The 14728-nt window shown below is 31.3% G+C and overlaps 1 protein-coding gene across 2 annotated transcripts; it reads right to left on the reverse strand.

Annotated features, from left to right (window-relative positions):
* Positions 1-1814: 1814 nt before the first annotated feature.
* LOC127725446 (5-methylcytosine rRNA methyltransferase NSUN4-like) lies at positions 1815-14716 on the reverse strand. 2 transcript variants are annotated; one of them, XM_052232408.1, is made up of 6 exons: positions 14556-14716; positions 10488-11112; positions 9032-9163; positions 6545-6690; positions 5289-5413; positions 1815-2586 (listed from the first exon to the last, which is right to left on the reverse strand). In XM_052232408.1, the coding sequence occupies exons 1-6, from the start codon at positions 14667-14669 to the stop codon at positions 2310-2312; spliced, it is 1419 nt and encodes a 472-aa protein (XP_052088368.1). In that variant the 5' UTR covers positions 14670-14716; the 3' UTR covers positions 1815-2309. The 2 variants fall into 2 exon arrangements, with proteins under 2 accessions (XP_052088368.1, XP_052088370.1); XM_052232410.1 differs by lacking the exon at positions 1815-2586 and adding an exon at positions 2680-2925.
* Between the last annotated feature and the right edge of the window lie 12 nt (positions 14717-14728).

Raw genomic sequence — 14728 nt, forward strand, 5'->3', positions numbered from 1 at the left:
AGCATATTATCTTCCTTATTACAGGCATAAGTATATACAAACTATATATTTTTGGAATCAGTGTGAATAAAGCTATCATATGAGACCGGAAATGACATTTTCTAAACCGGAAGTTGGCAATTATCTCCCTTATTTCAGGCAAAAGTATATAGAAACCATTTATTTATTGAATCAGTATGAAGAAATCTATACTTTGACGCTATTAATAACTTTGAGTAAACCAGAAGTAGCTTCCTATCAATTATTTAGAAAATTGACGTGAAAAGACCTTCAATTGTTCTTTGAACAATTGGTTTTTAATTATTTTTATCTTTCTTGTTCATTCATAAAATAAAAGGTATCACTAAAATCGATATTTTATTCATTTCTAGAAAAAAAAAATGCAATTAACTATGACCCCCTTTATAACTATTCATGCCCGTAGATTGAAAAGTCCTTATACGGACATGGATATTAAATTGCTGATATCTTGAAAACAGATTATTATTGATACCGAAGTTAATATTTTAATACAAATGTACAGGAAATCCAAAAAAAAAAACAAATACCATTTTCGTGTTCTCATCTAACCCCATTCAAAAGAGGATCAACTTGATAAAGATAAGTGTTTTTTTTTTGTTATCAAACTTTCAAGATCAGTTTTTACACTCGAAAATAAATATAAATAATATCCGGACAATTTCAATGACAGAAATATGTGATATTTAATTGTTCATTGTACATAAAATATATTTATCAAGCAGTTTTGTCAATAATCTTCTTTCTATCCTGATTACTTTCGATGAACTGGTCTTCTTAAAAGCTGATTCACTTTAGAGAGCACTCTTTCATTGAAGGCTTTATCACACATGACTTTTGGGAATACTGTAACTACGTATCTTCTGAGAAACTCCCTTTTCTGTCTGTTTAGGGGATTCTTATTTAGTTTACCTCCACCGTAAAACGTATACATCGTTCTTATTTGGCCTTCTGAAAGCCCAGACTTTAATCCAATTGAAATGGTTTGGAGTATGATGAAGCAGCGGTTAAATAAGAAAAAACTTTCAACTAAGAATGATCTAACCAGTGGAATTAAGGATGTTTGGAAAAAAGACTTAACTGTTGAACGATGCAACACTTTTATTGACCACAATTTCAAGGTATCACCAGTGGCTGTGTTTATTGGTGGAAGTGCAACAGGGGATTTACCGAAAAAGATTTTCCCAGAGAGATCAAGGTCGAGGTCATTAAGTTATTTTAATGATCAGTTTGATTTAGAAGAGGTGAAAGAGAGACTTGCAGCAGTGAAATACTGATTTAACGGAAAAACAGAGTCATAAATAAACAGTCCTTTTAAGGACTACCAAATTATTCAAAAAGAGTCTAAAATGTTGTAGTTTGTATGATGAGTGTCTTCAGATACATATTACTGTAATTAATTCTTTAAGTCATTCTTCTCTATTCCATAACTTTAATTTGTCTTTTCTTTATAATTGAACACCTTAAAATATTTTTTTGGCCCATGTTTCAATTTTCTTAATTTCCCCATCTAAACCTATATTTTAGTTCACCAATATTCTCTATTCTTTTTTTTTTTGCTAGAACGATTTTCTCTATACTTCATTTTTTTTTGCCTATTATTCTATATTCTGAATATGATATAATTAAATGTGAGCAGCCTTCTTCTGTAAAACAATATTAGGTAAAAAACAAATAAACAAAATAGAAATAAAAAGAAATAAAATTAATAAAATTAAACTAAAAAAGCATATATCATGTTAAAAGATCAGTTTCTTTATTGAAATAATTGAATCATTTATTTTCTTCTTCCCCTTTGGATAATATTTTTTAGTACCTGTAAAGGAAGCAAAATTTGAAATTATTAGCTGATAACATATTTGTAAACAAGGTTATGTAATCTAACAGTTTATCATTCATGCTCCTTGATTCAGGTAACCTTAATTACTAAACAGCATGAGATCACACCTGGTTTTTGTGTCTGTCCTTAAGACTGTCATGTCAGACACAATGTCTCTCAAAGTTATCAATCTCAGTATGTCCTTAAGAGTACTGTACCTGAACGTATAAGATTTCTGCATGTTGATTTATATTTATGAATGATGTCCTTGTATCGATGATAAAATTTAGTAATTGTTTTGACTAGTTTGTGATATCGAAAACCCTGGTGTAATAATTTTTCATGTATCTATTGTTGAAGACTGTATGTTTCTATATGTTTTGGTTATTAGTGTTGTAGGGTAGCTGTCTGATTGACATATATCACACACCTCCTTTTAGTCATATTATACATAGTAACTCTAAAGCATTGATTATTTGATTCTCTTTAATTTACATATAAACATAGGTCCAAAGTTTGCCCTCAGATTAGGTAGAACTAACTGTCCAAACCGGCAACTAGGATAAAAACTGAATGTATCCTTAAATAGTTTTGGCATATAACTTAAGTCAACAACACTAATATCTATACTGGTTTCCTTCCATATATGTTCTAATGTTGCCTGGATGACACCATCATTCTGGCCTGGAGATAATGAACATGTAGAATATACAACACTTCCTCCTGGTACACATGACATTATACCAGCTCTACAAAATACAACATTGACATTAAATATACAACACTTCCTCCTGGTACACATGACATTATACCAGCTCTACAAAATACAAATTTAATGTCAATATACACCACTTCCTACTAGTACACAAGACATTATACCAGATCTACAAAATACAACATTGACATTAAATATACAACACTTCCTCCTGGTACACATGACATTATACCAGATCTACAAAACACAACATTGACATTAAATATACACCACTTCCTCCTGGTACACATGACATTATACCAGATCTACAAAATACAACATTGACATTAAATATACAACACTTCCTCCTGGTACACATGACATTATACCAGCTCTACAAAATACAACATTGACATTAAATATACACCACTTCCTCCTGGTACACATGACATTATACCAGCTCTACAAAATACAAATTTAATGTCAATATACACCACTTCCTCCTGGTACACATGCCATTATACCAGCTCTACAAAATACAAAATTGACATTAAATATACACCACTTCCTCCTGGTACACATGACATTATACCAGCTCTACAAAATACAAAATTGACATAAAATATACACCACTTCCCCCTGGTACACATGACATTATACCAGCTCTACAAAATACAAATTTAATGTCAATATACACCACTTCCTCCTGGTACACATGCCATTATACCAGCTCTACAAAATACAAAATTGACATTAAATATACACCACTTCCTCCTGGTACACATGCCATTATACCAGCTCTACAAAATACAAATTTAATGTCATTATACACCACTTCCTCCTGGTACACATGCCATTATACCAGCTCTACAAAATACAACATTGACATTAAATATACACCACTTCCTCCTGGTACACATGGCATTTATACCAGCTCTACAAAATACAACATTGAAATTAAATAAGGCATCAAACACTTGTCTGGTAAGATGTATGTATTGAATGTAAAATTGGAATTTTTGGTAACCCCCCCATGAGTATTAACACATTTATCAAGTCAAATTTTTTTAATTCCAGACTATTAAAGTTAACTGTAAAAAAACTAATTCCATCTATCATAATAAAATTGAGAATGGAAATGGGGAATGTGTCAAAGAGACAACAACCCGACCATAGAGCAGACAACAGCCGAAGGCCACCAATGGGTCTTCAATGCAGTGAGAAACTCACGCACCAGGAGGCGTCCTTCAGCTGGCCCCTAAACAAATATGTATACTAGTTCAGTGATAATGGATATCATACTAAACTCCAAATTATACACAAGAAACTAAAATTAAAAATGATACAAGACTAACAAAGGCCAGAGGCTCCTGACTTGGGACAGGCGCAAAAATGCGGCGGGGTTAAACATATTTTTTGAGATCTCAACCCTCCCCCTATACCTCGAAACATACTTATAATGAAAAAAAATATAGTTTCAAAAGTTTGATGCACACATTATCTTTCAATCAACAGAAAGCTTTTCCCCAAAGGAGTAAGTTTGATAAGGGCCATATATGGCCCCAATTATAAAGTTCAATGTTACAGAATAAAAAATATTTTAAGTTATCATAAAGACAAGTGAAAAATGTAAATAGAACTAGTTGTGTCAAAGTTTTCTTCTAAAGCGTTGATATTAACTTCCAAATATTATAGGTCGAGATAAGAGGTTTTCGGGAAATTTGACAAAATCGGCCAGGTTTCAACCAAATTTAGGACCAGGAAACACAGAGCGCAGGGGTTGACGAACTAAATATTCAAGTTATAACATGTAAAAGGTCTTTACAAACATTATTTTAAAAGATATTTTTTGTCAACGCATGCCCTCTATGTTTCCTGTCCAATAATCAATGGAAATTTACCCATTTTAATTGATTTTTTCGTGGAAAATAAGAATGAGTACTATTTGTGACGTCATGAATAAAACGCAGGTAAGTAAATTTTCAACAAAAAGGCTTATTTTCTATCTAGTCAACGTATTTGCTATGATTCATTGTGATATTGGTCAATAAATCCTAAATAGAAAATTGAGCTAAAAAAGGGGGCAATTTTTGGGCCTTATTGAACCTACCGGTACTCCTTTTATAAATTCCATGAAGAATTGGCAAATTAATTGTGTAACAAACTTTCACCATAGAATGTATCTACTCGTTAACTACCAAAAAACCCAACATTTGTTAGATAAAATTCCATAAAGGTCTGACAAAGTTATTGATGTCTAAAATTCTTTTAACCACAAACTGTATCTGAATGTTGTCAATGCCCAAACCAACACTGACAACAGAATTGAGGATCAAATTGTCTGGCTTTCAGGACATATAAAGGCAAGTTCAACAAAAATGATTTAGAGTTGGTTTCAAATATTTTTCGTTCATTATTTTGTAAATTAATTAGGCCGTTTGTTTTCTCATTTGAATTGTTTTATATTTGTCATTTCGGGGTCTTTTATAGATGACTATGTGGTATGAGCTTTGCTCATTGTTGAAGGCCGTACAGTGACCTATAGTTGTTAATTTCTTTGTCATTTGGTCTCTTGTAAAGATTTGTCTCATTAGCAATCATACCACATCTTCTGTTGTATATTGTGATTTTAGCAAGAGCATTATTGAAGACTTAAATCATGCATGTAGAGTAAATACATTAATGATTATTATTATTCTAATATACACACATTTATCAAATCTTCATTATCAACACTAATTATTTAAATCAACTTACAATAATAAATGCTTTTGAGTTGCAGGTATCTGAAGTCTTTCTTTCATTCTACCTGGTTTAAACATATTATTATCATCTTCCAAAGCAGAATGTCTGTCATTTGTACAGGGAACATCTACCAATACCTGTATAAAGTTTGGTAGGATTATAACCGATATGCTTTTAATTATACATAATAACATTCTTATAAAAATAAAAGAACAGAGTTCCAATGTCACACATGTTGCACATGTTTGATCTATCCAAGGGCAATAACTAAGAAACACTTTTATTTTTCATCTATAAACTTTTTACAAATATCTCAGAAAAATGGAGATTGGAGAGCAAATACAAAACAATTTCCAATATAATAAATATTTCCAAAAGGCATAAATGTTTTAAAATCATTTAAAAGGTTTTTGAACTAGTCTAAGACATTGGTTATATAAACCTTTGATATAAATTTGATAAAAAACTTGCTATAATTTTACACATGAGAGCACTAACAATGCAATTTTCCATATAATCAATATTTCAAAGGGGCATAACTCTTTTAAACATATTTGATCCACACTGATTTTCAAACTTGTGCGAGATATTGCTGATATACACATTTGATATAAATTTGTTAAAAATCTGGCTAGAATTGTACAAAGAGAGCAGTAATAATGCAATTTTCTATATAATTTTAAATATTTCAAATGGACATAACTCTTTCAAATAGAGTTAATCATCACTGATTTTTCCAATTTGTCCGAGACATTGATGATGTTAATCTATGATACAAGTTTCAGGAAAATCTGCCAAGAATTGCACACATGAGAGTGATAACAGTGAAATTTTCCATATAATTAAAGGGGAAATATATATCATAGATCTATTACAAGTAGTTCCAATCAAACCAACTGATGCAGAAAACTCAACATTGAAAATTGAGCATTAATTGAAATGCTCTCAACCATGACCTAGGGGGCACGGCCTCATCAAACTGACATGTACTGATAGTAAAGCAACTTTATAGAAAATATCATTAATCTATCACATAATGACATATAGATCCTATCAAACCAACTTAAGCAGAAAACTAATCAATTGATGCAACATACAAGTAAATTAAAAACTAATATAAATTCTTTGTTAGCTTAGCCAGAGTAGAGTTACTATGTCTCAGAAATAAGTTATTGCAGAACTGAAAATTTTCTAATTGTAAATAAAATCATTTTTTAAGGATTTGTTTGTCTGAAATCTGATGAATAGATCTAGGGACAAATACAAACCTTTTCATAACTAGGTTCATTTAAGGTCACACCATCATCTTGATGAACTGTGACCATGTCAATCATTGTCTGGTTGCCATAGGAGTGCAGTGTCCTTGTCAATCTTTGAAGTCTACTTTTTGATGAATCATTACAAAGCAATGTGCCTGAAAATTATAAAAAATGCTTAGTGTGTAAAGTTCAATTGTCAAGTTCATATCAATGATATCGTAATGTTGTTAGAAAATTCACGAACAGGAATTCCTTTCGAATAACAATTTCATATTATTTAGAACATAACAAAGAAAATATAAAAAAAATCAACAAACTGGTCCCACATTCACATGCATATGGTTTAAAAAAAAACCAAGAGAGTACATTCAAATTGTTTAAAATTTACATGTTGGCAAATTCAAGTTATGCTAGGGGAACCTTTATTAATAAAATCTCACTGTATATAATATATATCTGTTATGTTCAATGGTCCAATTTACACATCTTTTTCAGCCGATTGCAGTGAGTGTCTAAGCAAAAGTAATATCTTTGGTTAGCTTGCTTGCTAGTTGAACCGTGACGTCATTATTAGGTAAGGTATACTACCCTCCTTTAGAAGTAGCCTAGTCCTATAGACAGATAGATTATATAAAATATATGAATAAAGAAGGATGATTTAAAACCTGAGAAAGTAGGCATAACAACTGTAGACAAAAAACAAACAATTCTAATTTGGTCATTGGTATTAATTTCAGGGGAGATAACTTATTTTACAGATGGTATTAATTTCAGGGGAGATAATTTTTTCCCCTCAGGGTGCTATAAACAGTTTCGTATAAAAAACTAGGGGTTATTCCCCGACTAAAAATAACCATGGAGGGAAATCCCTTTTTATTCATATAATTGGTGAAAAAGTATCATGTTTTTTGTATTTGATTGTATAAATTAGTTAATTAGCTTTCAATTTAAACAGGTTAAATGATTAAAATAATTTTAAAAATTAGATTAAATATACATGTTTTGAGGGGAGACAACACTGTAAACATCCTGTTTTTTTGGCAGTGAAAATTGAAAACTTATTTGCAGCCACTGTAGCTCTTTTCGAAGCAGGAAACCGTACCCTGAAACAGGATTTTATTAAAGGCCAGGTAAAAACCTATGAATTTCATACAGTTTTGATTATGGGAAATGTGCCTGTATCATGTTTACATGGGTATGCACATGAGCTGATTTCAGGTTTTTTATGTTCAGATTAGGCAACTTTCTCCCCATTTTCTCTGGATAGAACTTTTTTACTATACTAAAAGTACACTATATTTTTATTTCAATATAAACTAGAGACAATTCTGATTCCAGTGATATCTAGTTTTATACAAGTATCTTTATTAACCATTCCACCACTAAGGGTCACTTAGGCATGGTCCCTTAAAATATGACGTCATAGAAAAAAACTGTTGATTGCACCCTCACAAATTGGTGTTAATTTCAGGGGAGATAAATTTTTTTTCACAAATTGGTACATGTATAAATCTCAGGGGAGGTAATTTTTGCACAAAATTGTGCAAAGGGGTTGTTATTACTAAAATCATCTACATTTTACACTATTGAAATTCAGAACAAGTTCTAACATTTTTCTTTTTATTTCCTGAATGTCATTTTTGAAATAATGTCCTAAAATATACATTAAAGTCTATAGATATTTTTTGGGGGTTTTATTTACCAAAGACTGATTTCCTCCCATTTTTATGTACTTCAAATTTGAACCCCACATTCTAAAATTTATATATAACAAAAGAGTTGAAACAAAGAATTGTACATTCATTAATCTTCTATTATGTGCAGCCTTTTATGTCTTTTTATCTTAAAGTCAACAGTAGGCAATTTGAAACCAGTAATATGTTGTGATAATCAGAGGCAGCTTGGTACGAAAATGTTAGATGGCAATGAGGGCAATCCCCCTTTTTTGTCAAAATTGAAGCATAAGTGTATCATTTGTATGATTTGGTAACAACCGACATTACTACTCTGTTTTTTTTCCATATTTTTGTTTATTCTTTCATAGATTTTCCTATTTTTTTAGTTAACATGTAAATAGCAGCAAAGTTTGATAAAGATAAGATTGGTGCAGTGAAATTGGTTCTAATACTGCAAGAACTATGGTAGAGACATGAAAGATAGGTTTTGATTGAAATTTACTGCTACATGTATAAAATTAAGAAATCATTATGTATTAATTAAGGAATATATATATATATATCTGCATCTTGAAAAGTTCTGAGTTCTTGTCTGGATTTAGCTAAAATTTGGGTCCTTTTTTAGGAAAAATTATCAGCTCTTCAACATTTTTTAAGTTTTAGACTTTCAATTGTTGAAACGTGCATGTCTGGTGCAATAACGTTGGTACTTTTTATCTTTTGCAAGAAATCTAATGACAATAATTGACACGGCAAGACAGATGAGATAATATGTAACGTTAATTGTACAAATGAGTAAAAAACACAGCTATTTGTCTACCTGAATGTTGATACTGTAACATTGCCAACATCTTTCCACCAGGAGCAGAACACATGTCTAGGACATTATCATTATCTTGTACATCAAGGGCAATAACTGGTAACAAGGAGGCAGCATCCATCATGTAATAACCTGAAATATACATTACATAGCTGTACACCAGGGGCAATAACTGGTAACAAGGAGGCAGCATCCATCATGTAATAACCTGAAATATACATCACATAGCTGTACATCAAGGGTAATAACTGGTAACAAGCTTCAGGAGGCAGCATCCATCATGTAATAACCTGAAATATACATCACATAGCTGTACATCAAGGGCAATAACTAGTTACAAGCTTCAGGTGGCAGCATCCATCATGTAATAACCTGAAATATACATCACATTGCTGTACACCAAGGGCAATAACTGGTAACAAGGAGGCAGCATCCATCACATAATAACCTGAAATATACATCACATAGCTGTACATCAAGGGCAATAACTAGTAACAAGCTTCAGGAGGCAGCATCCATCATGTAATAACCTGAAATATACATCACATAGCTGTACATCTAGGGCAATAACTGGTAACAAAGAGGCAGCATCCATCATATAATAACCTGAAACATACATCACATAGCTGTACATCAAGGGCAATAACTAGTAACTAGCTTCAGGAGGCAGCATCCATCATGTAATAACCTGAAAAATATATCACATGGCTGTACATCAAGGGCAATAACTGGTAACTAGGAGGCAGCATTCATCATGTAATAACCGGAAACATATATCATATAGTTGGGATGACTTTTGAAGAAGGCCCACAGTCATATAACTCGATATAAACTTAAATATAAATATAAATAGATAGCCACCACCTGTAATTGGATTTTACTAGGTCTATTTGCTTCATATTGAAGTTTAAAAAAAAGTATGTTTATCATTGTTTTTGCCTGAATGAAAATGGTTTTTATGGATGGAATTAGTCAGTTGACCAAATTGTTCATCCTTGTTTCACTTTCAATGTAGATCCTCTAAATAGCTGAATACATTGGTAATCAATCTCTAGCATGTCTAGCTAAGGGGTTAAATCAAAGGTAACACGAATATGAATTCAATGAGGTCGAACTATTCACTTGTTTCTTGACAAAATTGAACCAAATTAGCTGCTTAAAGTGATTTATTATTTCACTTATTTCACTTTCATTAATGATTGAATAATAAAAAAAATCATATTTTATTTTATTGCATATCTTGAAGCTAATGTCCTTTAAGATAACCAAGTATATATCCAGATTTGAACTTGTTCTGAATGTTCAAGTTTAAGAGACCTTTATAAGAGACTAATCATTATCTAAAGAAAAACAGTCATGAATGTTCCTTTTGTATTTTTCGCCTCTCTTTTTTAATGATCACAATGATATCCTCTGTTAACAAGCTGTTTCAATGTTTTACTATTTTCCTTCTTACCTAGTTTACTATTTCCCCTACTGATGGTAGGTTCTGGAAACAGATCAATATTTCCTCTCTTATGACAGTATGCTTTGAGTGTATCAGGTATGCCAGGAATATCCTCTGTAATAACATTGACTGGGAAGTCCGTATCCTCAAATGTATTCTGTCTGGCAAGTTCTTGATATAGAAATTCTCTCTGAGTATAAACTTTATTTGTAGGCATAAAATCATATAAACTAGTATTCTTTTCATCTAAAGGTTCATTGTTACTGGAAAATACAATGGAATCACTTCTATGAGAAGGTTGTGTATTGTCTTTATCTGAATCATCAGAATCAATAAGCTTGTCCTTTTTAGTACTTAAACTACCAGTTTCAATGCTTTGTGAATGTTCCGTTTTTAAATCCGTTGAAATATCAACAGCTTTCTGTATGAAGTCTTCTGCACCTAAATCAGATAAAATTGACTCTGCTTTGAAGGTTGTGCCCTCATCACAGTGATTTACCAAAGCACAATATTTCTGTTGTGATAACAGAGATATTCTAATAGATGGCCACAGTTCTTTATAATAATTACTGTAATACATGTCAAAGTTATTTAAGGCATGTTGTTTATTACTCTTTGGATTGCTCTGGAAAGCCTGAAAAATAGAAAATAAAAAATTAGATTTTGCAATTTGTAGAAAAGTAGATAATCCTCATTGTCTTTACATGATTATCATGGTACATATTATTTACATGATGTACTGATGTCTTAACATGATTATCACGGTACACATGTACTGATGTCTTAACATGATTATCATTGTACTGGTGTCTTAACATGATAATCATTGTACATGTTGTACTGGTGTCTTAATATGGTTATCATGGTACACATGTACTGATGGCTTAACATGATTATCATGGTACACATGTACTGATGACTTTAACAGGATTATCATTGTACTAGTGTCTTAACATGAGTATCATGGTACACATGTACTGGTGTCTTAACATAATAATCATTGTACATGTTGTACTGGTGTCTTAACATGGTTATCATGGTACACATGTACTGATGGCTTAACATGATTATCATGGTACACATGTCTGATGGCTTAACATGATTATCATGGTACACATGTACTGATGGCTTTAACATGATTATCATGGTACACATGTACTGATGGCTTAACATGATTATCATGATACACATGTACTGATGGCTTTAACAGGATTATCATTGTACTAGTGTCTTAACATGAGTATCATGGTACACATGTACTGATGTCTTAACATGATTTTCATGGTACACATGTACTGATGTCTTAACATAATTATCATGGGACACAAGTACTGAATTATTGCATTAACATGATTATCATTGTACGTATGACTTAACATGATTATCATGCATATGGTACACATGTTCTGATGTCTTAATATGATTAACATTATACTGGTGTCTTAACATGATTATGATGGTAAACATGTACTGATGTCTAAACATAATTATCATTGTACACATGTACTGGAGTCTCAACATTATTATCATGGTACACAATTACGGATGTCTTGCATTAACATGATTATCATTGTACATATGTCATTAAATGATTAACATGAAACACAGAGTTCCAATGAGTAGCAATAAGATGATTATGGTACGGACAACTGGTATAAAAATGATAATCATCAACTCAACTTTAACTTTAATACAGTAAACTATTTGTAACAACTTTCTATTTCCTCACTTAATTCTCAAGTCTTGATTTTATTTCATGGAAAAAGTGTCTATTCTTGATGACGTCATACATCTTCTTATTTCTATGTATTAAGTTACTGCGCAAAGTTTCAAGAAATCCAAGTGCCCTCTAAAAATTAAACTATTTATGATTTATTTAACAAATAAAAAACATACGCTACTACAAATTAAGAACATTTTAGGAATAAAGAGGAGACAACTCATGAAAGGAAATGAGATTATTACCAAGATTGCTTTGAGATGGACACCTGCTGCTAGATGAAAAAGAGGGAGGCCAAACGAGACCTGGTGTAGAATGGTAGAAACTGAGATGAAAGACCTTGGGAAAACCTGGAAGGAGATTGAGAAGAAGGCAAAAGACAGGCAAATGTCGCAAGTACTGGTTGAGTCCTAATATACAAGAGGATTAGTCAGTGAGAACTCATGAAAGTATCTGTAATAACACATACATGATATTTTTTTCTGACAACCCTATACTTATAAAAGTGACCCTTGACTGGCAACTGGTTTTTGACCAGTATTGTCTTAGTCAGTCTATGTCATGTATATTTTGATATTTGGCCATGTTTAGCTGTTTAGAAACAAATTTTAACATTTCATAAAAAATATTTTCATTTTTTTAAAATAAATGCACATGAGATCAAGTGAAAGGACATTAATTGCCACATCTTTGGGTAGCAACTCTTAAATTCTTTTTCCATTTAACATATAATAGCCTGTACCACTATTTATCATATACTTGTAGAAAATAATGGTATAATTGTACCCCTTGATAAAACTAATTTGCACATATATTTATTTATTAAATTTGAAGAATTGTCTTAGCCGTACTTTCGTTATCAACTGCTTCCAGTATATATCAACTGTATCCGGTTTATATCAACTGATTCCGGTTATTATTGCATGCCTTTCTTTAATATTATCGCAAAGCATTTCAACGTCATTCTGCAAATCCGGAAAATAAACCTATAAGCAGTGATAAGCTGTATTGCTTCTGGTTTGAAATAAACTATTAGTGGTACATTTTAGTGAAAAACATAACAACATGTAAGTAAAATAAAAAACTGAATAATAAGAAACAGGAAAATATATCATTTAAAAATGCATATATGATTTCATCTTATAAGAACATTTACCTTGATAATTATGATTCCCACGCTAAACGAACATGCTAATTATATTATCTCTTGGCATTTTAAACTAACGTTAAGCCTATTTAAATAATATTACTAAACATCCAAATTAGTCATGCTTCTGATGTTAATATTGTATTTAAAAAACACTTACTTAAAATTATATATGATTCCCAAGCCTTACGAACATGTAATTTATTTCTGTCTCTTGCCATTTAACAGTACATTACTTTTAAAGTCCCTATATTAATATTAATGCTTATATATAAATTCACGACTTGTTGTATATACACTGGTTATTATGGTGGGGGATACTGTTTGGATCATTCATAAGGGGACGAAGTCCCCTATTACGGTAGAAAAATCAATAAAAAAAATTAAAAAAGAAAAAAATCGGGGAAAATTTCCCGAAATTTTCATTCTACTAATTAACTCAAAATCGTTAACTTTTTTATTTTCAGACTTTTTTATTTTCCCGCATTTGCGCAGAAATCTACTTCCTTTTTCCGGTCTCGTTTGCATGAGTCTTTGAGTAAAATATATATTTATCAGTCTAGTAAAATATAGGAAGGAACGCAATACCAATTCCATTTTTAATAATTCCTTGAATGGCTTGATATGAAAAAACGTTACCTGATAGCGTTTCTTTGTTTACATTGAATATGACGTCATAACATAAATAACGTCACAACTAAAATCCCTAACAACAAAACCAAAATCGGAAATGTTACGGTATTTCCGTTTCTTTTTTAACAGATTTAGAACTTAAAATATGTTTGAATTAAAAAAAAAAATTTATATAGACTTCGTCCCCTTTCACAGATAATGCCTGCCTAATATTATTTTATAAAGGATTTATTGTGTTTTAATGTACAGATACTGTTATAACTTATCGGTCTCATCTGAGTGCTCCTAAACAGGAGGGAATTACGGAAGAAGAAGAAGAAGAAACCAAGTATATTATTTACAATACATTAATTTTATAAAGTTAAAAGAAAAAGTTTTCTTGCCTGTATGGCTTCTGCTGAAAGTATATTAAAAAAGAACATAACCTTTCATCTTTCATATCAGACCCCTTATCAGCCCATAGTCAAATCTGAGACTACTATAACACATATTTACATATATGTCTAGAAATGTGGGTATGCCACCAAAGGAAATTATCTAATTTGGAAAATGAAATATCTTTTTATCTTTTTTATACCATTTTTTTCTTATATCGTATGTGACGCATCTGTTTAAATGATATGAATTTGTTGGTTGTGAGCAGCTTGTAGGAAATGTACAACTGAGAATTGCAAATTGTTGTTCTTGACATTTCTATGCTCAATCTCACGTGTTTTTCTACTTTCGTTTTGAGCGGAAGTTGCTATTCAT

The sequence above is a fragment of the Mytilus californianus genome, unplaced genomic scaffold (assembly GCF_021869535.1).
Source record: "Mytilus californianus isolate M0D057914Y unplaced genomic scaffold, xbMytCali1.0.p SCAF_15, whole genome shotgun sequence".
Taxonomy (NCBI): Eukaryota; Metazoa; Mollusca; class Bivalvia; order Mytilida; family Mytilidae; genus Mytilus; species Mytilus californianus.

Coding starts and splice junctions, on each gene's coding strand:
- LOC127725446 (XM_052232408.1), bottom strand. CDS start 14,669: ATGTCAAGAACAACAATTTGCAATTCTCAGTTGTACATTTCCTACAAG. Junction 11,113..14,555: donor TACGATATAAGAAAAAAATG/GTATAAAAAAGA, acceptor TCTATTTTTCAG/GCTTTCCAGAGCAATCCAAA. Junction 9,164..10,487: donor TAGGGGAAATAGTAAACTAG/GTAAGAAGGAAA, acceptor TGTATATTTCAG/GTTATTACATGATGGATGCT.